The 26,062-nt window shown below is 35.1% G+C and overlaps 3 protein-coding genes and 1 pseudogene across 7 annotated transcripts; 1 reads left to right on the top strand and 3 right to left on the bottom strand.

Annotated features, from left to right (window-relative positions):
• Positions 1–2,048: 2,048 nt before the first annotated feature.
• Positions 2,049–2,159, bottom strand: LOC132315131 (U2 spliceosomal RNA; annotated as a pseudogene).
• A 4,576-nt stretch (positions 2,160–6,735) lies between these two features.
• LOC132313418 (receptor-like protein kinase FERONIA) lies at positions 6,736–10,567 on the bottom strand. Its single transcript, XM_059812171.1, has 2 exons — positions 10,065–10,567; positions 6,736–9,688 (listed from the first exon to the last, which is right to left on the bottom strand). The coding sequence occupies exon 2, from the start codon at positions 9,639–9,641 to the stop codon at positions 6,963–6,965; it is 2,679 nt and encodes an 892-aa protein (XP_059668154.1). The 5' UTR covers positions 9,642–9,688; positions 10,065–10,567; the 3' UTR covers positions 6,736–6,962.
• A 2,682-nt stretch (positions 10,568–13,249) lies between these two features.
• LOC132313417 (mannan endo-1,4-beta-mannosidase 6) lies at positions 13,250–16,944 on the top strand. Of its 4 annotated transcripts, XM_059812168.1 has the most exons (7): positions 13,250–13,361; positions 14,274–14,345; positions 14,443–14,722; positions 15,160–15,354; positions 15,477–15,599; positions 15,843–16,054; positions 16,327–16,944. In XM_059812168.1, the coding sequence occupies exons 1-7, from the start codon at positions 13,330–13,332 to the stop codon at positions 16,757–16,759; spliced, it is 1,347 nt and encodes a 448-aa protein (XP_059668151.1). In that variant the 5' UTR covers positions 13,250–13,329; the 3' UTR covers positions 16,760–16,944. The 4 variants fall into 4 exon arrangements, with proteins under 4 accessions (XP_059668151.1, XP_059668153.1, XP_059668152.1 ...); XM_059812170.1 differs by lacking the exon at positions 14,274–14,345 and having other exon boundaries at positions 13,251–13,361; XM_059812169.1 differs by lacking the exon at positions 14,274–14,345 and having other exon boundaries at positions 13,263–13,413.
• Positions 16,945–22,057: 5,113 nt separating this feature from the next.
• Positions 22,058–25,964, bottom strand: LOC132313415 (serine/threonine-protein kinase STN8, chloroplastic). 2 transcript variants are annotated; one of them, XR_009483425.1, is made up of 6 exons: positions 25,341–25,964; positions 24,602–24,775; positions 23,673–24,077; positions 22,933–23,296; positions 22,472–22,601; positions 22,058–22,285 (listed from the first exon to the last, which is right to left on the bottom strand). XR_009483425.1 is itself a non-coding variant. In XM_059812164.1 (5 exons), the coding sequence occupies exons 1-4, from the start codon at positions 25,890–25,892 to the stop codon at positions 22,949–22,951; spliced, it is 1,479 nt and encodes a 492-aa protein (XP_059668147.1). In that variant the 5' UTR covers positions 25,893–25,964; the 3' UTR covers positions 22,058–22,601; positions 22,933–22,948. The 2 variants fall into 2 exon arrangements, 1 of the variants encoding a protein (XP_059668147.1); XM_059812164.1 differs by having other exon boundaries at positions 22,058–22,601.
• Between the last annotated feature and the right edge of the window lie 98 nt (positions 25,965–26,062).

The following is a 26,062-nucleotide window of genomic DNA, read 5'->3' as shown; positions in this document are numbered from 1 at the left end:
ATATTATTTATAATTAGATTTAATTTTAGGATAAAGTACAACCACCCCCCCCAAACTATATCTCAATGAGCAAAAAAACCCTGAATTGCACTTCACCCAATCCGTGATTCTCTCCTAGGCCGCCATATGTTTATCAATGGCAACTGCTATTTTTAAGGTTTTTAATTTTGGTTACTGTTCTTGTCATCCCACCACTCACAATCTTCTGTGAATCATCGTCCATCCCACGTTGGCGACAATCGTCGAGCAGGTTCAGTATAGTTGGACCCAATTAGTGTCCAAACAAGCCCTAACGTCTATTTTCTTCATCGATCTGTCATATATAAGTTGCCCTAATTCATTCGTTGTCCTTCTTCCTCATCGATCTGTGGCCCCCCTCCTTCAATATCACTGTATCTGTCTATATATATATATCGTTTAATTTTGGCATGTCTATCTCTCTCAAATTAAACATGTCTATCTCTCTCTATATATATTTTATACACATATACACACATATACTGATGTGTTGTATTTTTTTTTTTTACAAAGAATGTGATATATGTATATATACACGATTTTTTGGGAAGAAGATCTAGATATATGTGTGTGTGTGTATTATGTATATATATAGAATGATATATGTTGATATATATATATAATTGCAAGAACAATCTGTTCATAAGGGGATTGATTCAGATTCTATATATATACACACGGATTTTTGGGAAGAAGATCTATATATATATGTATATATCTATATATATATATATAGAAAGTTAAAACAACGAAGTCTTTGATAAGGGTAAATTGGTCTTTCTATTTTTTTGGCACCGGAAAATGACATGGTGGGGTAAATTGCAACAAAATTATAGTTTAGGGGGTTTTTTGGTAGTTCAGGGGGGTTTGTTGCACTTACCCTTAATTTTATTAAGAAACTCATAATAAAAATTAATTTGTGGTAGAGTTTTAAAAAAATTATTTTATTTTACATATCAATTAATAAATATTATATTAGAAAAATTAATTATTATATGTTTTGAATTTTAGTTTAATTTAAATTTTAATTAAACTCTTTATTGATGGTGAGATATACTAAATAAACTCTTTATTGTGAATTAAACTCTTTTTATGAATATTTTTTTTTATTAATGAGAATAGTATAGTATAATTTGAATTATGAATTAAACTTTTTTTATATTTTGTGAATTATAATTTTATTAAGTAATCACTGCTATTATAATTTAGTAATTTATTACCGTGGAAGCATGTGGTAAGTTTCAGAACTTTGGGGGGTCTTAAATTAGGAGAGGTTGTGTTGTATTTTGCTTTTCCTGCTTGGTTAATTATTGCATATTGGTTGGTCTCTGTCGTTTGATGTATTAATTTTGCTTTCTAAGATTTCATTTTTAGTGTGGCTTAAAGCAATAAACTCATGACTCATTTACATCAAGGATTTTATTAAATAAAAAATATGAAAATTGACAAATAATTTAATATATGAACCATTTGGTCAAGCACAATTGATCATAGATTAAATTTTCAACAGTAACTCTAAAACTATTCCGAAATGTTCAGATCAAATATGGTACTTAATTTAAATATGTTTATTCTTAAGTGTGGAAAGAATTATTTGGTCCATTTGGGTTTGGTTTAGGTTTTGAATCCCTTACTGCAAGTATAGTATAATTTGAATTTGTTATATTTTGTGTGAGTAGTAGTGTACTACAAAATTCAGTACTACACTTGATCTTAGCCAAAAGGTCAGGAATGTGTAATTATTATTTCTTTAGCTCTCTAGTTATATAAGAAGTTTTCATGTAATCCTTTTTACTTAAAACTAATGTGGGACTTTGTAATTTGAATTAAACTCTTTTTATATTTTGTTAATTTGAATTAATTTTAATTTTATTAGGTAATTTTGAGTTTTATAGAATTTTTATCTTGGGATATAATAATTAATGAGACCTCTTTATTGTGAATTAAACTCTTTTATATTAATTTTGAGTTTTATAAATTTTTTTTCAATTAATAAATAAATATTGAAACTCTTTACACAAAAGCCGAGAAAGTAGTACTACACTTGATTTTAGCCAAAAATCAAGAAAGGTTAGCCAAAAGACTGACCTAAAAAAAATTTAGTACTACACTTGATCTTAGCCAAAAGGCCGAGAAAGTGTGTTTATTATTTCTTTAACTCTATAGTTTTCTAAGAGGCTTTCATGTAATCCTTTTTGCTTAAAACCAATGTGGGACTTTGTAATTTGAATTAAACTCTTTTTATATTTTGTTAATTTGAATTAATTTTAATTTTATTAGGTAATTTTGAGTTTTATAGAATTTATATCAATTAATAAATAAATACTTATTTTGTTAATTTGAATTAATTTTAATTTTATTAGATAATTTTGAGTTTTATAGAATTTATATCGTGGAATATAATAATTAATGAGAGCTCTTTTTTGTGAATTAAACTCTTTTATATTTTGTTAATTTGAATTAATTTGAATTTTATTAAGTAATTTTGAGTTTTATAGAATTTATATCAATTAATAAATAAATACTGAAACTATTTGCACAAAGGCCGAGAAAGTAATACTACACTTGATCTTAGCCAAAAGACCAAGAAATGTTAGCCAAAAGGCCGACCCAAAAAAATTTAGTACTACACTTGATCTTAACCAAAAGGCTGAGAAGGTGTGATTATTATTTCCTCAGCTCAATAGTTTTATAAGAGACTTTCATATAATCTTTTTTACTTAAAACCAATGCAGGACTTTGTAATTTGAATTAAACTTTTTTTATATTTTGTTAATTTGAATTAATTTTAATTTTATTAGGTAATTTTGAGTTTGATAGAATTTTTATCGTGGGATATAATAATTAATGAGAGCTCTTTATTGTGAATTAAACTCTTTTATATTAATTTTGAGTTTTATAGAATTTATATCAATTAATAAATAAATACTGTAACTCTTTACACAAAAGCAGAGAAAGTAATACTACACTTGATCTTAACCAAAAAACCAAGAAATGTTAGCCAAAGGGCCGACCCAAAAAAATTTAGTACTACACTTGATCTTAGCTAAAAGGCCGAAAAATTGTGATTATTATTTCTTTATTATAGTTTTATAAGAGACTTTCATGTAATCATTTTTACTTAAAACCAATGTGGGACTTTGTAATTTGAATTAAACTCTTTTTATATTTTGTTAATTTGAATTAATTTTAATTTTATTCGGTAATTTTGAGTTTTATAGAATTTATATCAATTAATAAATAAATACTGAAATATTGAAACACTGAAACTTTTATAAGAGGCTTTCATTTAATCATTTTTACTTAAAACCAATGTGGGACTTTGTAATTTGAATTAAACTCTTTTTATATTTTGTTAATTTGAATTAATTTTAATTTTATTAGGTAATTTTGAGTTTTATAGAATTTATATCAATTAATAAATAAATACTTATTTTATTAATTTTAATTTTATTAGGTAAGTTTGAATTTTATAGAATTTATATCGTGGGATATAATAAGGGATAATTTCACTTACCTCCCCTGATGTTAGGCGTAATTACAGGCGGTACCCCTAACGTTTCAAATATTATAATAACCTCCCTCAAGGTTTACTCCGGCATAACACTTTGCCCCTTCTGGTGGCAGTCAACGCCGGTCAAGGATCGTTTTTTGCTGATATCATCCTTTTTAAAGGTGAAATATCACATTTACCCTTACAAAGATTGCAAAGACATTTATACCCTCATTTTTAAATGAAAATTACGAATTAACCTAATAATAAGGGGAAAAAAGTTGTACTCTCTCTGATTCCTCTCTTTCTCTCTCTAAACTCTGACCGACCTTGAATGGTGGTTCCATGGTCCATCGTCCCTCTAGTGTATGGTGCGCTTGATCACCCGCACTACCTCGCCGAAAGACTGCTTGGAATTCACTCCCCTCTCCATCGCCAATTTCAGATCAACGGTCTTCGTCGAGTGCTGCAATCACGGTCGTTTAATCTCTTGAATCCATGTCTGGACCGTCGCTGATGGGATAATCACCCAAGTTAGCGAGCTATGAATAACCCACCGGCGATGAGCAACGATGTGCTCAGTTGACGGGGAGCAAGGACGTCAGTGACGCGGCGGCGGCGAGGTTTTAATGGCAAACAAAAAGGACGAAACGACTTACCGATGCTTACCGGCGTGAGGTCTCGACGGCGAGCAAGCAGCGAGGAACGAAACGGCGGCGGCAATGGAGGACTGATCTACGGTCAGTGAGCATAATGGATGTAGAAAGAGAGAGTGAGCCCGGTAACGCAAGACACCTCTGATCCGGTGATGAAGAGAACTGAAACGGCGGCGGCGATGCATGATCTCAACAGCGATACCGACCATCAGTGGACGCTATCGTTGAACCAGTGGCGGGGGTAACTTGTTGGTGAGGACTGCGACAAGCTTGATTTTTTAGTTCTGTTATTCAATCTTATGTTTGTCTAACTCTCGAATGACGAACATGTGTTGTTTGATGAAATGCTTCATCGGAATGTTGTTACTTGCACCACCGTAATCTCTGCTCGTCTAAATCCGATTCCCTTTGTTGAGATTGCATATATACACACACACACACACACACACACACACACACACACACACTTACCATATATGTATAAAACTATATATGCTTTTTATGGTGATAGAAATGTATGAGGTGAGATGTGATGGTATCGGTAGTGGCTATGGTGGTGCAGAGGTGGTCTGTCGTGACGAAAATGGAGGAAGTGTTGGGGTTTCAGAGTACAGATAAATAAGTAAGCAGACTAATGGATTCAACAATTGTGTTGTTCAGGTCTTAGATTGAAGGCTCATATGGATGGGATCAGGTTTGGGAAAAATGAAAATTTTGTTCCTGGTTCGTTTTTTTTTTTTTTTTTTTTTTTTTTTTTTCACCATTTTTTTCAAGTAGGGGTAGAATGGGTACTTTGTTAAAGGTTTTTTTAATTAATGAAATTAATTTAATAATAGAGGGTAGTTTAGTCATTTAACATTGAGTTTCTATCGGAACTGACCTCAGTCACATCAGAGGGAGGTTACGGTAATATTTGAAACGTTAGGGGTACCTCCTGTAATTACGCTTAACCTCAGGGGAGGTAAGTGAAATTATCCCGATATAATAATTAATGAGAACTATTTATTGTGAATTAAACTCTTTTATATTTTGTTAATTTGAATTTTATCAAATAATTTTGAGTTTTATAGAATTTATATCAATTAATAAATAAATACCGAAACTCTTTGCACAAAGGCCGAGAAAGTAGTAGTACACTTGATCTTAGCCAAAAGGCCAAGAAAGGTTAGCCAAAAGGCAAATCCAAAAAAATTTAATACTACACTTGATGATCTTAAGTAAAAGGCCGAGAATGTGTGATTATTATTCTTTAACTCTATAGTTTTATAATAGACTTTCATGTGATCCTTTTTACTTAAAACTAATGTGGGACTTTATAATTCGAATTAAACTCTTTTTATATTTTGTTAATTTGAATTAGTTTTAATTTTATTAGGTAATTTTGAGTTTTATAGAATTTATATCAATTAATAAATAAATACTGAAATACTTTGCACATTTAATAATAGTATAGATATAGATATAGAATTTATATCGTGGGATATAATAATTAATGAGGGCTCTTTATTGTGAATTAAACTCTTTTATATTTTCTTAATTTGAATTTTATTAGATAATTTTGAATTTTATAGAATTTATATAAATTAATAAATAAATACTGAAACTCTTTGCACAAAGACCGAAAAAATAGTACTACACTTGATATTAGCCAAAAGACCAAGAAAGGTTAGCCAAAAGGCCAAGAAGGTATGATTATTATTTCTTTAGTTCTATAATTTTATAAGAGATTTTCATGTAATCATTTTTACTTAAAACCAATGTGAGACTTTATAATTTGAATTAAACTTTTTTTATATTTTGTTAATTTGAATTAATTTTAATTTTATTAGGTAATTTTGAGTTTTATGAAATTTATATCAATTAATAAATAAATACTGAGATATTGAAACACTTTGCACACTTTGCATATTTAATAATAGTATAAATATATATATAAACTTGTATTATTGGTAAAGACTATTTCAAAAGCCATCTCTCGATTTCTCTACTCTATCCATTTCTCTTCTCAAAATCATCCAAACAAGCTAAAAGAATCTCCTTAATGCTCTGTTCTATTTTTCTCAACTATTGCGATGGTATCATGGGTCTAACTCTCTCTCTCTCTAGAAATCTATTTTATATTTTCCCTACTGTTATTACAATGTAGCTTCTCTCTCTCTCTCTCTCTCTCTCTCTCAAACCTAGTCAAACCAAACCAAACCAAACCAACCGCGCAATCAAAGCAACTAAACTCTTTCCACACCCATTGCCAGCTGATTTAGATATTATTCCTGCCAATTATTGTTAATTAAACAAAACATTTTCTTTAAAGTAAGACGGCTGTCTCAATCAATAAAAAAATTAAATGTGAATGAATAAATTAATAAGAATTGGATGTAGGTAAGCCACATTGTCAGCCCAAGCCACATGTCAGACGGATTTCGTGGTAAACCATACACTAGCATTATTGTCCCTATATAATTATTTGTTCTTCTCAATCATTTTAGTCTATGGACGGTTGGTTTTTCCTATACTGATAAAGAAAAGCTTGTAATAATGAAAGCCATACCAATCTATCACCCGGTAACATTAGGAATTTCAACAAATTAAGATTAGGAATTAAAACAAATTATTTTCACACTCAGACTAATTGCAGATACAACTTACAGGTGAATTTGCCCAAAACATTAAATATTAAGTAAATGAATAAGATAACAACAGGGACATAAAATTTTAACTTCTGTGTTTAACCAACAATGGAAGGTACATTACCGCGATGAAAATCAGCAACCACAGGCTTTTGCTATCAACTGATCTCAACGTCCTTTCGGGTTCATGATCTGTGAGAACACTGCGCTTGGCGTCAACCCATCTGAATCTTCACTAGCTAAGCTCCGCCCACCTATGCTCATCGACATCCCACTGCTCCTTGAATCCGTGACGATGCCATCAAAACCTGGGGATGTGTTTGGATCCTTCTTTCCTTTACAGGCTACATCAAATGAGCCCTCTTCGATGTCCACACCTCCGAGACCCTTCCCATTCTCCTCTGCACTCTCTTGAAGCTGCAGAGCAAACTCAAGGTTCCACAGCACATCACCCATTGACGGCCTCTCAATCCCCTGATCCGACACACATTTCATTGCTGTTTCAGCAACCTTTTTGAGGCACTCTGGCGCAATCTTCCCCTTCAGATACGGGTCAATAATCTGATCAAGAATGCCCTTCTTCTGGCAATGCAACGCCCACTCAGCCAAGCTTACTTGTTCCTTTGGAAGTGTTGGGTTCAAAGCTGGCCGAGCACATAGGATCTCAAAAAGTACAACTCCAAATGAGTAAACATCAGATTTTTCTGTCAGTTGCTGCCGCCTGAAGTACTCTGGATCCAAGTAACCGAAACTACCCTTCACAACAGTGCTAACATGAGTGTGATCCAATGTAGGACCTGTTTTCGACAACCCAAAATCAGAAACCTTTGCCACCCATTTTTCATCCAAGAGGATGTTGGTTGTCTTAACATCACGATGGATAATAGTGTGCTTTGCACCAGTGTGGAGATAGTGTAAACCACGAGCAGCACCAATGCATATCTCGAGCCTCTGCTTCCATGGAAGAGGTGGCTTTTGGGTCTTGTATAGATGCTCACGAAGGGTTCCATGGGCCATATAATCGTAGACAAGGATCATCTCACAGTTCTCTTCACAATAACCAATCAGTGAAACAAGGTGACGGTGTCTAAGTTTTGAAAGCATCTCGATCTCAGTTTGAAATTCATGCACACCTTGCTCAGAAAGGGGGTTCCCTCGCTTAATTGCCACCTTAGTTGTTGCACCATCAATTTCTCCCTTGTAAACTTTGCCAAAACCTCCTACACCAAGTAGGAGAGCCTCATCGAAGTTATTGGTGGCAGCCTTGATCTCAGCAAATGAAAAATGGCGGCAAAGATTTGAAGGGAGAGAGGAAGCATAGCTTCCTGTGGTATTTGTCTTTGCAGAGCCTGCAGAGTGTGAATTTCCATATAGAGAAAGAGGTAGCCACCCATCGCTAGCACTTGAGTCTTTCCCCCGCCTACGGTGACGGAAAACAGCACAAACACACAAACCAACAAGAAGGATTGCAGCAACACCACCACCAACACCTCCGCCAATAATAGCTTTTTGATTCTTTGATTGACCTGAAGAGGAGGACGGTTTAGCTAATGATGGGTCAATAACATCCTGTTTTGGAGCTGGGATTGGATTTGGACCCGCGAGATTTCCAGAAGCATCGCTAATTTTGAATATCTCCACTCCATTCAGTATCGCATCATAATAAAAGGGCCTTGAGGCATCGTCTGGATGCAGAGCGAGCCAAAGATCCTGTTGAGGAGGCCCACCAGGAACCAGCACAATATAATCCTTATAAACTGGAACTTCACTGCTGCCCCCCCAAGCAACCACATCTGCCCCCTCAATTGCAGTTTGATTATTAAGGAATATGTCAAACACTCTTAAATTAAGCTGGGATACATTTTGGAAAACCTCACAGAAATGGAGCCTAACCAGGTAAGAGAAACCTGAGTCGACTGCGAAGATCCAAGTCAAATTGTAGTTTTTATTGATGTTCGGATCAGGGCCCATCGTTCTAGCAGTGGCATAGACATCAACTGGTGCAACATAAGTAGGCATGCCTGAGGGGTACTTGATAGTCACATTTGCGTCGGTAGCCACTGTAACCCCTAATGCTGCCCCAAATATATATGGAGAATCATCATACCAAGACCTAAACAAACCAGTATCACCAGTGGGCGAAATGCTATTTCCACCCACATTTAAACGATACACATTTTCAAGAGCAGTACTGTTGCCAATGGGGAATGGAGAACCTTGACCAACAACCAAGGATGATCCATCCTCTGTATTATATATATCAGGCATTGACACAACCTCAATTCCGTTTACAAAGGCATAGGAATTGTTAATATTGGATGAAGGTTTGAAGGTTATGTTCAATGTCTCGGATGGGACATTGACAGAATACTCCTTAAGAATAAAAGCATAGTTAAGAGCTTCAGTTGTTTGTGCTACACTGAAGTTCTTCAGAAGGGTATATGAGCCAGCAGTGACAGAGAAAAGAGCATTGGCAGCATTTAGCCCCGCATAAGAAGCGGGATAAAAATACAGCCGTACAAATTTACGACCAGAAGCTACAGGAAAGCTATAGGTGAACTCAGATCGGAAAATCCGAGCGGTCATGTAAGGGACCTCAGGAACAGAAGGGTCTTGAGTAGCAGCAGGGGATGTCAACGAATTCCCACCTGCTGGTGCAATCTTTGAGCCGATATCTGAGGTCCATTTCCTACCATCAGCATCAGTAGTTTCCGGGGATGCCCCACAGTTTAGGAGAATTTTATCGGTTGGTACATAATCGGCAGCTGAGATTACATGAATCACAAAGGCCAAGAAAAGCAAAAGAGAAATCCACTCTGGATGATACTTAGAGTCGGTGTTCCTCATGGAAAATACGCCAATAATGTCAGCAAAAATGTAACAATTTCAGCGACCTAAAACCAAAATCAAACGCTTAAGAAAAACGCTATAAATGCATATGGGTAAAGAGAACGTCAAGACTTTAACTGAAATTCAATCAGAATATCGACTGAAACAACAGGTGTCTATCACAACTATTCTAGCAACAATCAAGCACAAGATCTGAGGCTCCTACGAGAGATGAATTAGGGTATAATCTAAAATATATCAGCTAAAAACTCCACTTTCTCATAAAAAAACAACAGTTTCATAAAAGAAAGATGAGGGTTTGAGTCAAAAAGGAAATGAAGTTTCCAGATCCACTAGACGAACTAGCACTGAAATCAAACACTATAAAGTAAAAAAAATCAACTTGAAACTATGAGTAGAAAATGCAGTAGATAAAATTACCTTCAAAACAACAGAGAGATAGATCCAATTGAAGAAACTTCAAGCCATTTTTGGACTGACGATAACTCTACGAAATCAAAATGATACCTTTGAATCAGCACAAAATATCAGATCGAACAGATTGCTAGAGAGAGAAGAGAAAGAGACTAGGGTTTGAAATTCGGCGACATGCCGCAAGAAGGGAGAGAGAGGAGAGAGAGAGAGAGCAGTGAGATTAGGAAGTCGTTTGATGGTTTTGTAATAAGGAGTGAGACTTTAATTAATAAATAGTAACCTTCTTTAATAAATACTTAATGCTAACAGTCAATTAGTATCGATTTGAATGACAGAAATATCCTTGTTCTGGTAATGGATTTGCTAATCTTGCCATTTTCTGCGGTGGGTGATCCATACCTAGATGAGTGCTGACAGCTGATCATCGCACGACGAAAGCGCGTTCCAAGTGGGAGGATAATTTTGGCAAACGCGTGCGTCCTTCTCTTTCTCTCTCTATCTATTTATACTACATGCACACATTGATGTGCCGAGCGAGTTTGGTTTTTTTTTGAAAAGTTATGTGCTGAGTGAGTTGCTTTGGGGTTGGAGTCCTCACTGGTTTGGGTTATTTAGGTGAATGGACCCACCTAGGTGCACCTTGGCCTGGTCACGTTAGGTGGGACCCATTAGTATTTGGTGCCATTGGAGCTGGCATTTAACAAAACACAACTGCCGTTGGACGCGTCTGTGGAGAGGACTTTAAATCCAACCAGACGGTGAGATCAGCCTCGCCACTCCGCACTTGCTCTAGATACACATAACCTCTTAGAAAATATAAAGCAATGAGTCAATTTTTTAATACGACTAATCTTATGTCTGGGGATGGGCGGTGACAGTGTATGGGGCACATGTCCCGGATCCTGTCTATTATAATATATTATTTCTGTCTTAAAATAAATATTCTATTTAAAGGACCGTAACATTCTTTTCAGCACAAAAAAGTACATATTAAATTTATATATTTATATAAATACATATAATGTTCCCTTAAAATTTTTATTTTCTAAAATTATCTCTTTAAATTTCTACTTATTTTCTCTTTTACTCTTTAAATTTATTTAATTCCCTTACCAAAAAGTTTTTATATATATATATATATATATTTTTTGAATAAAACTCTATTATTTTTTCCTTTTAAGATTCTCTCATTTTTCTTTCCTTTTTTTAATTTTTATCTAACTATTTCTTTTTTTTTTATTTCTGATTGATTGACTTAATATTTTGCAATAATTTTTTCTTCTATGCCTATTTATTTAAAGAATCTATATTTGTTGTCATGTTTAATAAAATAAATAAATTTCACATTGTGCCCCCTTGAATTTAATATCTGACTCCGTCTATGTGTTTAGAAGTACTCAATCAATAATTTAAATTTAAAATTAAAAAAAGTTCAGTTAAAATTCTCACACATATGTAAGTACTCCTTACGTCTACAATTAATAGTCCAATTTGATAACTGTGAAATGAAAGGAGTAACACATTGGTGAAAGTAAGGCTCTAGATATTTGATTCGCAACTCATTCTTTACCACTGTACTAGTGTTATATGTGACAATTTACAAAGTACTTTATCATCCTGTAACAATAATCACGGTAGATATATATGAATAATGATACAAACACGAATTGATTTTTGTTGCAATTGAAAGAATGTTAGAATTTTTTGAATTTAATATAACATTTTGGAAAGGAAAATAAAGGGAATAGAATGATTTGGTTGATTACATTAAGGGTATGTTTGGAAAGTATTATGATATTATTTTTATGATATTGTATTTAAATTTGGACCAACATCATATTTGGGAGGCCTGATATTGATTTGGAATAGTTTTGGAATAATTCATAACATATAAATTTTTTTGGCCAAAACTCATAAATCATATTACCAAATTGATGATATTGTGTGTTTTGGTATTGTAATGGAAGAAGTAAAACAAGTTTTTGAATTTTCTAAAAAAAAAAAAAAATTTTGTTACCAAATATGGTTTGAATTTTTACTCAAAACACTCCTATAACAAAACAGTTATTTGGGTAATGGCAAAAAATATAATGCCTAAAACATATCGTATGCCAAACATTATCTTTTTAAAATTGGAATGAAAGGAAATGCTAGTATTTTTAATAAAACTTTATTAATACTAATACTAATTTACTCTTATTTTTAAAAAAGCAAAAAAAATTTATAAAAAATTGTGCAATAGTAAAATTCATTAGTATAGTTTCATTTCTTTTCTTCCAAAACTTTATTATTATTGATGATAAATGTATCATCCACTGTATGAGTGAATAATATTATACTCTCAATTTTTTTTTCTTTGCTCTTATAATTATTGTTATATTTTCATTTCTTTTTTATGTACCAAACATAGCCTAAAAATCTTATCAATTTGATTCAATAGCTGCCACATCAGGTACAAAACACAATCAATTTATATGTCTGAAAATATATATATATATATATTTTGTCCTGACAATGATTAGATGGGTTAGGGAGTTAAATTAGAAGGGAGGCCTGGGAGGGGGATGATGGGGGTGGGAATCGAACACGAACGCTTTGCAACTCAATAAGGACCCTTACCACGGGGCCTGGCCCAACAAAAGCCCTCGCTTTTCCAGTATGATAATTATGTTGTGGGCTTGTCGTTGGATCTGACTCGCAAAATACTTTATGTATGGCACTAGAGAAAAGAAAGAGATAAAAGGGGAAAAAAAAGTGAAAAAGAAAAAAAAAAAAAAAAGGAATGATAGTCTTAGCATGTTAATTATATTTAGAGAAAGAAAAAGAAAAAGAAATTATTTGACTAAATTTAGTACTGTATCATTTCAAACGTAAAAGAGTAATATATAGATAAGGAGAGGTAATAAAATATAAAAATTGTGCTAAAGATCATCCAAGCCAATGTGATGATGAATGAAAAGAGTTAAAAAGAATAAAAATAGGACAAATTTGATATTAAAAAATTCATTAAACTTTGCACTCCTTTTTCTGTCATTTCTTCTTATTTCTGAGAGCATGTAACTTTAATTTGTATTCCTACAAAACTCTCAAATTTCTTTCTTTTTCCTTCAAATTTTTATTTGTGTTGATATGTGTTTATACTTCTTCTGTTTTTTACCCTCTGTAAACTTTATTTTTATTTTTCCCCTTTCCCTTTCCCTTTCCCTTTTCCCTTTTCCCTTTTCGCTTCCATCTCTCTCCAACTCTAAAAAAATATTGGTCTAAGCAGAAAATGGAAGGGGATGGGACATTCGATTCGCTTGGGTGAGTTGTTGGTGATTAGCTTGCTCACTTCCTCCCGGCTTAAGACACCACGGTCACTTTCCATATAATTATTTAGTTTTTGTTCATTCGATGAATTTCTTTATATACACACACACACCCAAATTGTATTTGAAATAAAGGTTTGCAATTTTCGTTTTGGGAATATGGGGATGGATAAAAACTCAAAAAAGTTTAATAGTATTAAACCATTATTCATGGTTTTGCTCTTTCTAAATCCCAGTTCCAGAAATTATGGTTGCCATGATTTCTCTCTCTGTATAGATATATATCTTTATATATAATATATATATCATGTTATGCTTTAAAGTCAAGGTCCAGCATAGACGGATAGATAATATTATTTGTTGCTAATAATTACATGGCTATAAGTAAAAACTGCTCCAAAATGGAGTGATTAGGACATTTGAACTAGAGCTGAAAATGAGCTTCCAATATAGGAATTTATTGAATTGCAGAAATTGCTTAGTGGAGTTTCTTTTCCTATGACCTCCAATTAGACAGTCTGCTTAATTATATGGGATAAAAAGGAAAGAGAAATAGAAAACTTAATGGCAATCAATTTTCCATTCCTTTTTTCATTTGTTAATCTGTGTCTGAAAGAGGAAACAGTGCAGAGATAAGAAATCAAATTTTCTTTGCTTCAAAGGTAGAGACATGGTTTCCTCTTCGACACTTCTCTTGTATATCACTGTATTGTTGCTATCATAACTGAAACCTCAGACATTCTAATATATATATATATATTTGTTGTGAAAGAAAACAAATTGGAATGTGGCTACTAACTCAAAATATGGATACCCATGAGCAAAAATTTGAATTTAAAATCATTTATTTGGTGGCCATTATTGTGATTTTTGCTAAAATTTCGAGCTCCTCTGTTCTTGAGGTCAGTGGAGATGAGAATTTAGAGTTAATGGTGGAGGGTGAAGGGACTCATTTACCATATTCTAGCTCAAATCATGGGTACCCATAATTTTTTATTTTTTATTTTTCATCCTAGCTTTAAATACTCATAATATATTTTTTATATTTATATATCATTTTTTCCCCCAATGTGCAGGATGTATGAGTTTGATGACTTGGAAGATGATACATGGACAATGGTGCAGAAAAAGGGGAACCAATTTGTGGTTAAGGGCCAACCTTTTTATATGAATGGATTTAACACTTACTGGCTGATGGTATTTGCAGCAGACCAATCAACAAGAGGAAAGGTTAGTGAGGTGTTTCAAGAGGCATCTGCTGTGGGTTTAACGGTATGTCGAACTTGGGCTTTCAATGATGGTCAATGGCGAGCTCTTCAGAAATCACCATCCATTTATGATGAAGAGGTTTTCAAGGTGCTCTTTTTGATGTGTCTCAATTTTTACACCTGTAAATTATATGTATCTCTTTATTCTTTCATTTCAACAATGTGCCATAAAATTGATTGACTTATTAGTAATATAGCTTTTATTTTAGATGCTTCTCTTGAGTGAGAAGATAAAATCCGGTAGTTGGGCTGAAATTTCATCACACTTTCTTATTTAGCCTTCAAAGTTGCCGATTCCACTTTCTCATTAAACAAATACAGTACAAACTTATTCATGAATTCACTTTAGCAGTAATTTGCTTGGAGTTACATAAGTTAAAACACAATTGCCTAGTAAAAAATGTTTATTGTTCTTAGAATTTGCTAGCCTAGCATCTTGCTTCTTTGCTTATATATATTTAAAGTTTTTTGAATGATGTGTATCATCATTCACCATATATCTCAATTTCCCATTCTGTGTTATAGGCCTTGGATTTTGTTGTGAGTGAAGCAAAGAAGTACAAGATCAGACTTATATTGTCATTAGTTAACAACTGGGATGCTTATGGTGGCAAACCACAATATGTTAAATGGGGCAAAGCTGCAGGCCTGAATTTGACTTCTGACGATGACTTTTTCTCTCATCCGAGTCTCAGAAGCTATTACAAAGCCCATGTTAATGTAAGTTCCTTAATTCTGTAAAAGAATCATCTTTTGTTTTTGAAACTTATTACTAGAACATTAAAGCCTCTATTTCCAATGTTATCTAATGCCACTTTTGTCTCAAAATTCTTACTATGTAGACGGTGCTTAATAGAGTCAATACACTCACCAACATTACTTACAAGGATGATCCTACAATTTTTGCTTGGGAACTAATGAATGAGCCCCGCTGTACCTCAGATCCCACAGGAGATAAACTGCAGGTTTGTTTTCTTCACAGTGAGATTTTTTTTGCATGAAGTTCCAGATATATAGAAAATGAAGCCCAGACCTTGGTTAAATATACTTATTTTGGTAGATTGGTTGGATGAACTTAGCTACATTTGTAACAGAAATTTAGCTTCAACACAGTATGGAAACTACATATCTTGCTCTTGTACTGTCATGCTGTAGTATTTGAGAAATGTATTCTGTCTATCATTGCCACATGTAATTTATGTTTATAGGCATGGATAGAAGAAATGGCAGTCTATGTGAAGAGCATCGACCCAAAACACTTGGTGGAGATTGGATTGGAAGGATTTTATGGTCCCTCAACACTTAATAGGGTTCAATTCAATCCAAATACATATGCTCAACAAGTTGGAACTGACTTTATCAGGAACCATCAGATTCTTGGGGTTGATTTTGCTTCCGTTCACATTTATGCAGACTCTTGGTAAGTGATTACTGCATTGAAGAGTTACCTTACAAAAATGAAAATGTAATTTTGTAATTAGAAACAATATCAGTAGTTAATACTTCTGATGCCTTTGTGTATGTGTTCAAATTTTGGGTGGAAGGCTAAGAGCATAAATACACCTCTTTCTGGGCATGACTATACTTTAGTTCAAATATTGATATACATTATATATCCATCTTTATTTAATCTTTCTTCGAAAAATGGGTGTGGCGGCTCCTGATTAGCATATGAAACTCTTTCTGATGAAGGGTTTCTCAATCAATATCTGATGCTCATATCCAATTCATCAAGTCATGGATGCAAGCACACATTGAAGATGCTGAGATTGTCCTTAACATGCCGGTCGTGTTTGCTGAGTTTGGGGTATCTTCAAAAGACCCTGGCTACAATTCCTCTTTCAGGGACACCCTCATTAACACAGTGTATACGGCACTCTTGAATTCTACAAAGAAAGGGGGAAGTGGGGGTGGAAGCCTTCTGTGGCAGCTGTTTCCTGACGGAACAGACTACATGGATGATGGGTATGCAATTATCCTTTCTAAGTCTCCTTCAACATCAAACATCGTATCTCGTCACTCCTCAAGGCTTAATATTTTCAACTCCTTGTGTTCATGGAAATGTCGTTGGGGTTGCAAGAAGAAGCATCCTTGGGGAAATTTACTCTACCATGATGAACTTTAAAATTGTACATAAATATAAAAAAGAGAAGTCTTGTTACAATATAAAAAGGGTTTGAATCTGTTACCATAATTAATATGTTTATGTATCTGCGCAAGTAAGCATATTGATGTGGATTGTATAAGCAAAGCTATTGAGAAATGAAATACCTAAGTTACTAATGCTTATTCAATGGATTATTTTGATGAGGTAGTGCTGTTGATTGCGTAGTTATCACAATAATTGCAATTGACCATTATATTTTGATATGCTAGTCTTCAGATTTGTCTATGCATTTTAGATTTGTACTCGGAAGTGTTCAGGGGAATTAGATACCATATTAGAACTAATGTGGTCTTTTTCATTGGCCATGCAATCCATCTTTCAACCGTGAGCAATTCTTGGCAGATGCTTAAAATTGTTGTAGCTTTGCTTATAACCATTTTTGCCACCACATATTCTTGCTGCTATGGCAATTAGGTTGAATTCAGACTCAAAGGTTTAGGTAGTAGTGATATTGGCTAGTGCATATGGAAATCCAATAGGGAATCTTATTCTACATGTATTTTAATCTTGTTTCTGAAATTTTCTTATCTATTAATTTAGTGATAATCAATAACATTCTGAAAGCTGTCAAGTGAAAGAAGACAAGTTGTCAAACTCATAAGTAATTGCTGTCAAGTGAAAGAAGACAATGTTGTCAAACTCATAAGTAATTTTAAATTTAGTCGTTAGTTACAAAGGAAATATATGGCCTTGCATGCTATAACTTCCAAAACTTCAAGCAGATCATTAAAATCTATAGCTAGCTTGGAAATAGCTCCAATTTTGTCATAAAAAGTACCAACCTCTCACACAAATGCTATAGCACCATCACTCATATTCCCTGTTAACAGAGGTAAAGAAGTATCCAATCATTTCCTACAACTCATATCATGCACATCTTCGCTGGTTTTTCACTTTTCCTTTGGGGGCTCAGAGAAAGGGTGGGGAGAAATAACGTTCATGGGATCATTATTGTCACTTGGTCCATGATACTGTATTGGTTGTCAGTTACACACACTTGGCTTTGCCTGAAAGTGTGGCTCATGAATCTCAGATTTGGATTTAGCATTGCAAGTGGCTCATTTCCAGCTGCATGTAGACCTGTGCAGCAACCAGTAGAACTGTGGCAGTTTTTCTTAGTGGCCTTGAGAGTCCAAGGTATTGGCATCCTGCTTTCAGTTATTGTAGCTTTCAGAATCTCAAAGATGTTGTTTAATATGTAGAAAGTGTAGCTTCCAAAACAGTCAGCACACTAACATCAAACTTGCACAGATCCTAGGTGTTTGGCTTTGGCATTCTTGCAAGCATATTGGTTCCTATTACTGGTTGGTTTTTATTTTGTTTTTTTTTTATTTTTATTTTTTTTATTTGAATATATATTGGAGAGCTCAATCCCAGGTTCCTCAAACTCATCTACAAACATCATATATCTTCAGTCCACAAGGCTTAAAACTCTCAACTCCTTGTGTTTTTGGAAATGCTGTTGCAGTTGCAAGAGGAAGCATGCTTCGGAAAATTTCCTCTACCATGATGAACTATAAAATTGTACATGAATATAAAAGAGAGAAGTTTTGTTACAATGTAAAAAAAGTTTGCATCTTTTACCATAATTAAATATGTTTCTGTATCTGCATAAGTATGCATATCGACGTGGATTGTGAAAGCAGAGCTATTGAGAAATGAGATATCGAAGTTACTAATTCTTATTCAATGAATTACTTTGATGCGGTAGTGCTGTTCATCGCATAGTTTTCACAGTAATTGCGATTGACCTTTATATTTTGAAATTCTAGTCTTTAGATTTGTCTATTCAAGTGGTGTTGCTACTTGCGAAAGTTGAAGTTGAAGGTAATGTGTAGTACCTCTAATTTTCTCACTGCTCTCCTTGTTCCAGTAAATGAACACTTCTCATCTCACTGAAATGCAGGAGGAAGCCTATCTATGTGATTTGAGTTCTTATTTCTGTTGGTAAATATATGTTTTATGTGACATTTAAGATATAACAAATCTTATACTAATATGTCATGAGACAATTAACAATATGCTAAAAAATCATTAATTAAATATGCAAAATAAAGTAATAAAATAATTATAATAAATAAAGAACCTGGACCGAGGCTAATATTGGGTACTATGTCCTTAAGACAGATTCGTCCCGCTATGGTGCTAACGAACTCAGTGGCGTGTATCTCCCAGGATACAACGGTTTACATCCACCAGTAGCAGCACTACAAACTTGTGAATACGGCGAACCTCCTCCGTGTAATACTCTCTCTGACTCAAAAATGCATCTATACTATATAAATACTGAATTGGGTGCAATCCGAACCAAATAGTTCGGACTAATCTTAATATGGCTCGATAAAATTGGATTAAGGTCTAAGTGGCTTGGACCACTTAACCTATGGTTTGAACCCACTTGGGTTGGGTTCAAGTCTAGAGAAGAGATAGAAGAAAATGAAAATGAATGATTTGCAAATGATTCAAAGGAGGGTATTTATAAGTACCAAGGTACCTTTTTGGATCGGGTGCAACCCTTTGAAAAAAACTAAAAAATAGTTTTTAAGTAAGGTGCCTTTACAGATTGGGTGTGTCTTTTCATCATTGGACACAACCATTTATATGTGTCTCTTCACACTGGACACATCCACTCCAATTGGTTGCAATAGTTCACATGGTGTCTGTTCACTAAAAGACACATCCACTCCAATTGGTTACAATGGTTCATATGGTGTCTGTTCACCAATAGACACATTCACTCCAATAGGTTGCAATGGTTCACATGAATAGTTATGTCTGTTGGTTTTGAGTTGCAACCCTTTAGAGAAAGATGCAACTCTTTGAAAAATAGATGCAACCCTTTGGAAAAAAAACCAACTTTTAATTTAAATTCAAAAACTAACCACCCATTTAAATAAGCCCCCATTCTAAGATTTTATTTAGTAAAAAGAATAATTGGACTTTACAATTAGGCCTAAGCCCAAGCCCAAGCCCAAGCCCAAGCCCAAATTTGGCTTATTTAAATTTCAATTAGTTTCAATATTTTTTCCATGTGGGACAAACACTTCCCACATTTTGCATACCCATTTAGGCTTATCAAAATACTACACTTCGCAGCTAATTTCTCATTCACCCGGAAATAGATTTAAGAAAGTAAATATACCACGTTCATCTCCTTGCTGAAAGAGACGCGCTCATCTAGAGATCCGTAAAAAATTATTAGCGAAATTTATTCCAAATCTTATCTAAAGTTTATGTTTTTAATGCCCCCTTTTCAACCATTCCTAGTGCACACGGAAATCCAATAGTGACTTATGGAAATATATTTTAATCTCCTTTCTGAAATTTTCTTCTCTTCTAATTTAGCGAGCATTCTGAAAGCTGTCAAGTGAAAGAAGACAATGCTGTCAAACTCAAATTATTTCCATAAAAATTATTTGTAAAGCCGTTAGTTACAAAGGAAATATTTGGCTTTCCATGCTATAAATTCCAAAATTTCAAGCAGATCGTTAACTCTATAGCTATCTAGGAAATAGCTCCAATTTTGTCATAAAGGGTACCAACCCCTCTCACAAATGTTATAAAACTATCCCTCATATCCCCTGAGAACAGAGGTAAAGAAAAACCAGTCCTTTCCTTCCTACGTTATCATGCACATCCTCTCATCACTCTTCATCACAAGCTCTTGTTTTACACTTTTCCTTTGGGGGCTCAGAGAAAGCGGGGGGAGAAAAAACCTTCATGGATTCATTATTGTCACTTGGTCCATGATACTGTTATTATTTAGACAGACTTGGAATTGCATGATGAATAGGCTCATGTTTCTTCGACTCTCGCTATCCGTGCAACCAGGAGCGTGGTGTCAGACTTTCTTAGTGGCCTTGTGTAACAAAGGTCATTTGTCCTCCATCAGAATCGGATGGGAAAGTGATTGGGTATAAATGGGTGGGTATGCAGCACTACCCAATAGTTCGAGCTTTTGGGTAAATGGGCAAGCGCCCACCCGTTACAGTTGGTATCAGAGCCAGACCCAGTCCTTAATCCGGTGTCACGCCAAGCACCCGACCCGGAAGGCGTCCGCGCTAGCATCCCGGGTAGGCAAGGTGGCCCGAACCGCAATGAGGGCGTTGCGAGTTTGAGTGGGAGAGAATGTAACAAAGGTCATTTGTCAGCTGTAACGGGTGGGCGCTTGTCCATTTACCCAAAAGCTCGAACTATTAGGTAGTGCTGCATACCCACCTATTTATACCCAATTACTTTCCCATCCAATTCCGATGTGGGACAAATGACCCTTATTACATTCTCCCCCACCCAAACTCGCAACGCCCTCGTTGCGGTTCGGACCACCCTGCCTACCCGGGATGCTAGCCCGGACGCCTTCCAGGCCGGGTGCTTGGTGTGACACCGGATCAAGGATTGGGTCTGGCTCTGATACCAACTGTAACGGGTGGACGCTTGCCCATTTACCCAAAAGCTCGAATTATTGAGTAGTGCTGCATACCCACCCATTTATACCCAATCACTTTTCCATCCGATTCCAATGTTGGAGAAATGACCTTTGTTACACCTTGACAGTGCATGGTATTGGCATCCTGCTTTCAGTTGTAGTTTTGAGAATATCGAAGATGTTATTTAATCTGTACAAAGTGTAGCCTCCAAAACTGGCAAGACAATTACAACAACTTGCAACAGATTCTCTGCGTTTGCTTTAAACTTTTCCATTTCAGATGACAAGGTAGTTTATAGTCTCATCTTTGTAACAGTTATCGATCATTAGGTTCCACCAAGAGGTAAAGCTTGGGGGCTTACAACACAACAAACCTTCATCCACTCAACAGTGTTTTCCCAATCTAGAACTCTGTTAACTTGCCATGGAATCTCAATCACCAGAGGAAAAGCTTGTGAAAACTATATTTTGTTCATGGTGTAGAATAGTACAAGTACAATTCATTCTTGAGTCTAAATGTTTTCGTAAATATTATTGACTGGTGATCAGTTGCAAAATTGGATGTTTCAGTGCTCACTACAACTCAGCTTTTCTGTTGCAGAGATTGACAGCATTTTATGATTATATTTTCCTTACCTTAATGGTTCTGATATCACTAGTATTAACTAGAAAGCAAATTACTTTGTACCAGCAATTTTCATAAAAGAGTCCCTTGATATTTTCTTCGAGTGTGTAAAATTTGTAATTTAGTTTTTACACTACGATATAATAATAGGAACCAATATGCTGGCAAGAATGTCAAGATGCAGCTATCACTTAACATGATAATAGGCAGCAGAACCAAAAGAATATTCCTGGCTGGAAATTTTTTTTATATAGATATTGGAGAGCCCAAAGATTATTACAAAGATTATGCCCCAAGAACACAGTATTGTCATTATGTGGACAACTCTGATAATTTGATTATGCTACTGATTCCAAGTTTCCAGTGACATCCTGAGATGAAATTGGAAAAGCCAATTCCATTGCTAAGTTGTAGAAGCAGCACTTTCTTTCATCTTTGGAAATAAACAAGGAAAGAAAAGATATCCAGAATTTATCCATAGAAAAGAAAAGAAAAAATATATCCAGAGAATTCTCTAAAAAATAATCTCCCCCCGCCCCAAAAAAAGAGATCTTGTAACCGTACTCAAATATATACTATGTATATAGTATTACTTGCATACATTTAGTAGTCAAAGTACCTGGTTACTTGGTGCAAGGATGTCAATTGAAATATAATATATGGGAAGCAAGAAATTTGTATCTGTGTGCCCCTTCCACCTTCTTTTCTTTTGTTACCACATCCAAATGATCCAACGGATTCATGTCAAACTGCAAATAATATAAGCACATTATTTAGTTCCCTCAAGTAAAATCAGGATGGCAGCATGAGTTAAGACTTAAAAGTAAGTTGCTAGCAGGAATTGCACCAGAAAATCCAATACAGGATAATGAAATCTCTAACCCAGATTCAACATCATTAAATGATTCACTTCTCATGCTATTGCCTTGCTTTGGTCAATCAAAAAAAAAAATCATAATAAATAAGCTGATTGAGGTATTGTATATTTGTTCCATTGCCATACATAATGGAACAACAGGAGCATTAAAAAAGAAATAAATAAATAAATAAATCCGGGAGTGAAAAAAATGTCCTACTCACATTACAGGGCATCTGACTACTTGGTTAAGCTAAATTTTGAGAGAACTGCGGCTGCTTGGTCACCACCCAACAAGAAGTACGGATGCCTCAGAGCAGCTGCAGCTGATAAACGCCCCCTTCGAAGGAAACCTCTCTCTGAAATGAGCTTTGTGGCTAAATCCCACCCTCTACCCGAATCAAGATCAAGGATGCTGAAGTCAGGCCTCGACCGAGTTCTATCCCTCCATTGTTTTAGATCATAGCCAATTGCCTTTATTTCTAAATTGAAATTCTTTAAGCCTGCAGTAGACCTTAAGCTTGGTATTGCCATTTGCATGAGTACTATCCCAGCAGAATACATATCAAATAGATCAGGACTATTTAACTGCAAGAATAATAACAAAAAATCACTTTAGCACTTTGAAGAACAATATTTACTATGTCCTAGAAAAGGAAGCTTGAGAAGCTCCATGCTGAAGCATTTCCAGCATGGCAGTAGCTAGGTTGGATAGTCTTCTCAAGGTATCGGAAAAGATCTGAATCCAGTCTGTTTTTACTAAATAGCAAATTTGGTTGATTCTTTCAATCATATATCTGACTTCAGCTAGAACCAACCATTTGTAAATTAAATGAGGTACACCCAAGTCCCAACTTGATAGATTTAATATTCTTTATATATATATATGTATCATTTACAACATTACATTCACAAAAGTTGATTGATTCAGCTACAAAGAGAAAAGGGTAGAGATGTGCCATACCTGCCATAAAATTGGAGAAAGAAAGGCAGCAACTGGCTCTGGGGGTGGCTTTGGTGTTTCCTCCGGGAGTACATATAGTTCAGGGGGGCAATAGTCAGGGTCAAGTAGGCCACGGTTCGGTACAAAATTTTTGCCAATCCGAAGGTCTGTGGCAGCCCCAAAATCAATGAGCTTGATCTTTCCCTTCTTTGTCACCACTAAGTTGGATGGCTTTACATCACGGTGAACAATTCCCGTGTCATGGATTTTCTTGAGTGAAGTAATAATCTGACGCATTATTTGCTTGATGATTAATGCATTTCGTTCAATAGAGTCTAGTCCTTGTAAGACACGACCAAACATAACAGATTCTAAGTTCAAAGGGAAGTTGCGATCTCTCATGTAATTGCCAAGGTCTCGATCTCCCTGTCACATGTGGTTTCCTATAATTAATGTCAGAGCCAATAGATAGATCCTTTTCTAACTTTTACTAGAGTTGGACATGCATTTAGTAAGAACACATCAATTTAAACAATGGCTACAACAAAAGGTTGAATACATGGGAATGTGTGCGACAATGAAGTATTTAGTTCACAGCTGATTTATTCACTACATATAACAACAGTTCTAGACAGGATAAAATGGTGAAATACAATTTTGTAGCCACATCAAAATAGTTTGGGCAATGGATTTGTTGATTAGCGTTTTATTCATCACTCAAACAACATTTTCAAGTTTGTTACATGATACTATCATATAAGGTTTTAAGGTCTCATTTGTTCAACCAAACTCCAACTAAGTGATAAGTTCGGAATGAGTCTCAACTGTGATACAGGCCCCAGCCCATAATTTTATACAAATTACTTAGGTTTTTCAACTATGTCCACCCCATAGAAATAATTGATGCATTTTGACCATAGAAAACAAAAACATGCAAATAGTTTGAGCACCTCAAATTTCCAGACAAGGCATTTTCCACCCTTTGTAAATTGTGAATTTGTTTTGTCAGCAGTAAAACTTCCAAGGAACTCAGCACATGTCTCTGGAGCTGCCCTCGATAGCCTGTAATTAAACCACTCCTCAAAATCACCACATTCTTCAGCACCTTGGACTCCAACTTTTACCTAAGCAATCGGAAATTAAATATAATTAAGCAATAACATATCAGAAAAAAGGAGGGACATAGGCTAAAGGATCAAAAAGAAAGTAACTCGTGCTTCAAGGAAAATGAAGAATGACATGTAAATCAATCAAAATGCTCGATGAAGTAAACCATTCGAAAACATGTCACTAGTGTTGTTTCCACACAATTGGTCTCCAGATCATTAATTAGAACCTGAAGCAGATATATAATTGAGCAAGCTAACCAATATCGGCTGACAAATAGAAATGGTTCCTAACCAATACTCTACTTGATAGGTTCATGAAAGCAAGGTGTTTTAAAGAAAGCAAAGTGTGTGTGTGTGTGTAAAATCAAGTTCATAGAAGGGAAAAGTCATTAGAATCAATCTCAATAATGTTTCAAATATGAAGATAAAAATTTAAAGTGGGAAATGGAGTGATGACAAGCCAAACAGAATTCACATCTAATGAAAATGACCTTTTTAGCAAGGAAATCAAGCAAAGTAAGAAGTGTAAGATACATCCTGAATGAGAGAACAGTAGGGTTATAATTACTACTCTACTTACCATTTTGAGAATAACCTTCTCCTTAAACTTCCCATCCATTGCAAGCGCTTTTCCTCTACCTCTCTTCTGAACTCTTTCTTCTACAGTCACATTCTTCGGAACAATCACACCGTAATAAACAACCCCAAATGACCCTTCTCCCAATCTATCCCCAATCAAAAAATCAGTCATCTTCAAGCTCCTCTTCCCGGTGAGACTGTCGAACCCCATTTGTAGAGGAGCAAGGAGATATGTATCAATCGCACCCACAAGTACCCCTGGTCTTGCAGTTAAGTAAATCCAAGTAATTCCAGCAGAAACCAAAATCCCCCACTTCTCCGTCTCTGGTAAATCCTCGGTAATTCTCTGAAACTGGGCATACCCAGATCGAAAAATGGGGAATACAGAGAATGATTGGTCCACCTGTAAGAGATTATCTGAAATGTTATCAAAAAATGAGCTACACTTTACTGGGTGTCTTTTGCAACGGCTTGTGAAGGACCAGAGAGGGCTGTGGGATGTGGGTCTTGAAGAAAAGAAGCAAATGGCAGTTGGGGATAGCAGGGACGCCATGACTACTCCTCAAGGAGGAGAAGATCATGGCGGGAGTGGTGGTGGTGTTCATGAAGTAAAAATTGTCAGCAAAGGCTGGACTTTTCCCACGTGTCAATCCTAGGTTTATCCATTGAGTTGGGCATGTGTGGATACAGAGAAAACAGCAATCCAGCGAGCAGGTAAACTTG

The sequence above is a fragment of the Cornus florida genome, unplaced genomic scaffold (genome assembly GCF_030987335.1).
Source record: "Cornus florida cultivar Cherokee Brave unplaced genomic scaffold, ASM3098733v1 CherokeeBrave_3.0.0_Hap2_Chr06, whole genome shotgun sequence".
Lineage (NCBI taxonomy): Eukaryota > Viridiplantae > Streptophyta > Magnoliopsida > Cornales > Cornaceae > Cornus > Cornus florida.
Note: the sequence above shows the minus strand (reverse complement) of the source record. Positions and strands in the feature narration are given on the sequence as shown.

Bases quoted from the DNA above. Each gene is read 5' to 3' on its own strand.
- LOC132313417 (XM_059812166.1), top strand. From the start codon at position 14,152: ATGTGGCTACTAACTCAAAATATGGATACCCATGAGCAAAAATTTGAA. The intron at 14,723-15,159 runs GTGCTCTTTTTG...TCTGTGTTATAG, and splicing joins ATGATGAAGAGGTTTTCAAG to GCCTTGGATTTTGTTGTGAG. The intron at 15,355-15,476 runs GTAAGTTCCTTA...CTTACTATGTAG, and splicing joins ATTACAAAGCCCATGTTAAT to ACGGTGCTTAATAGAGTCAA.
- LOC132313418 (XM_059812171.1), bottom strand. From the start codon at position 9,641: ATGAGGAACACCGACTCTAAGTATCATCCAGAGTGGATTTCTCTTTTG.
- LOC132313415 (XM_059812164.1), bottom strand. From the start codon at position 25,892: ATGGCGTCCCTGCTATCCCCAACTGCCATTTGCTTCTTTTCTTCAAGA. The intron at 24,078-24,601 runs GTGCTCAAACTA...CACATGTGACAG, and splicing joins GCCTTGTCTGGAAATTTGAG to GGAGATCGAGACCTTGGCAA. The intron at 23,297-23,672 runs GTATGGCACATC...TTATTCTTGCAG, and splicing joins TTTCTCCAATTTTATGGCAG to TTAAATAGTCCTGATCTATT.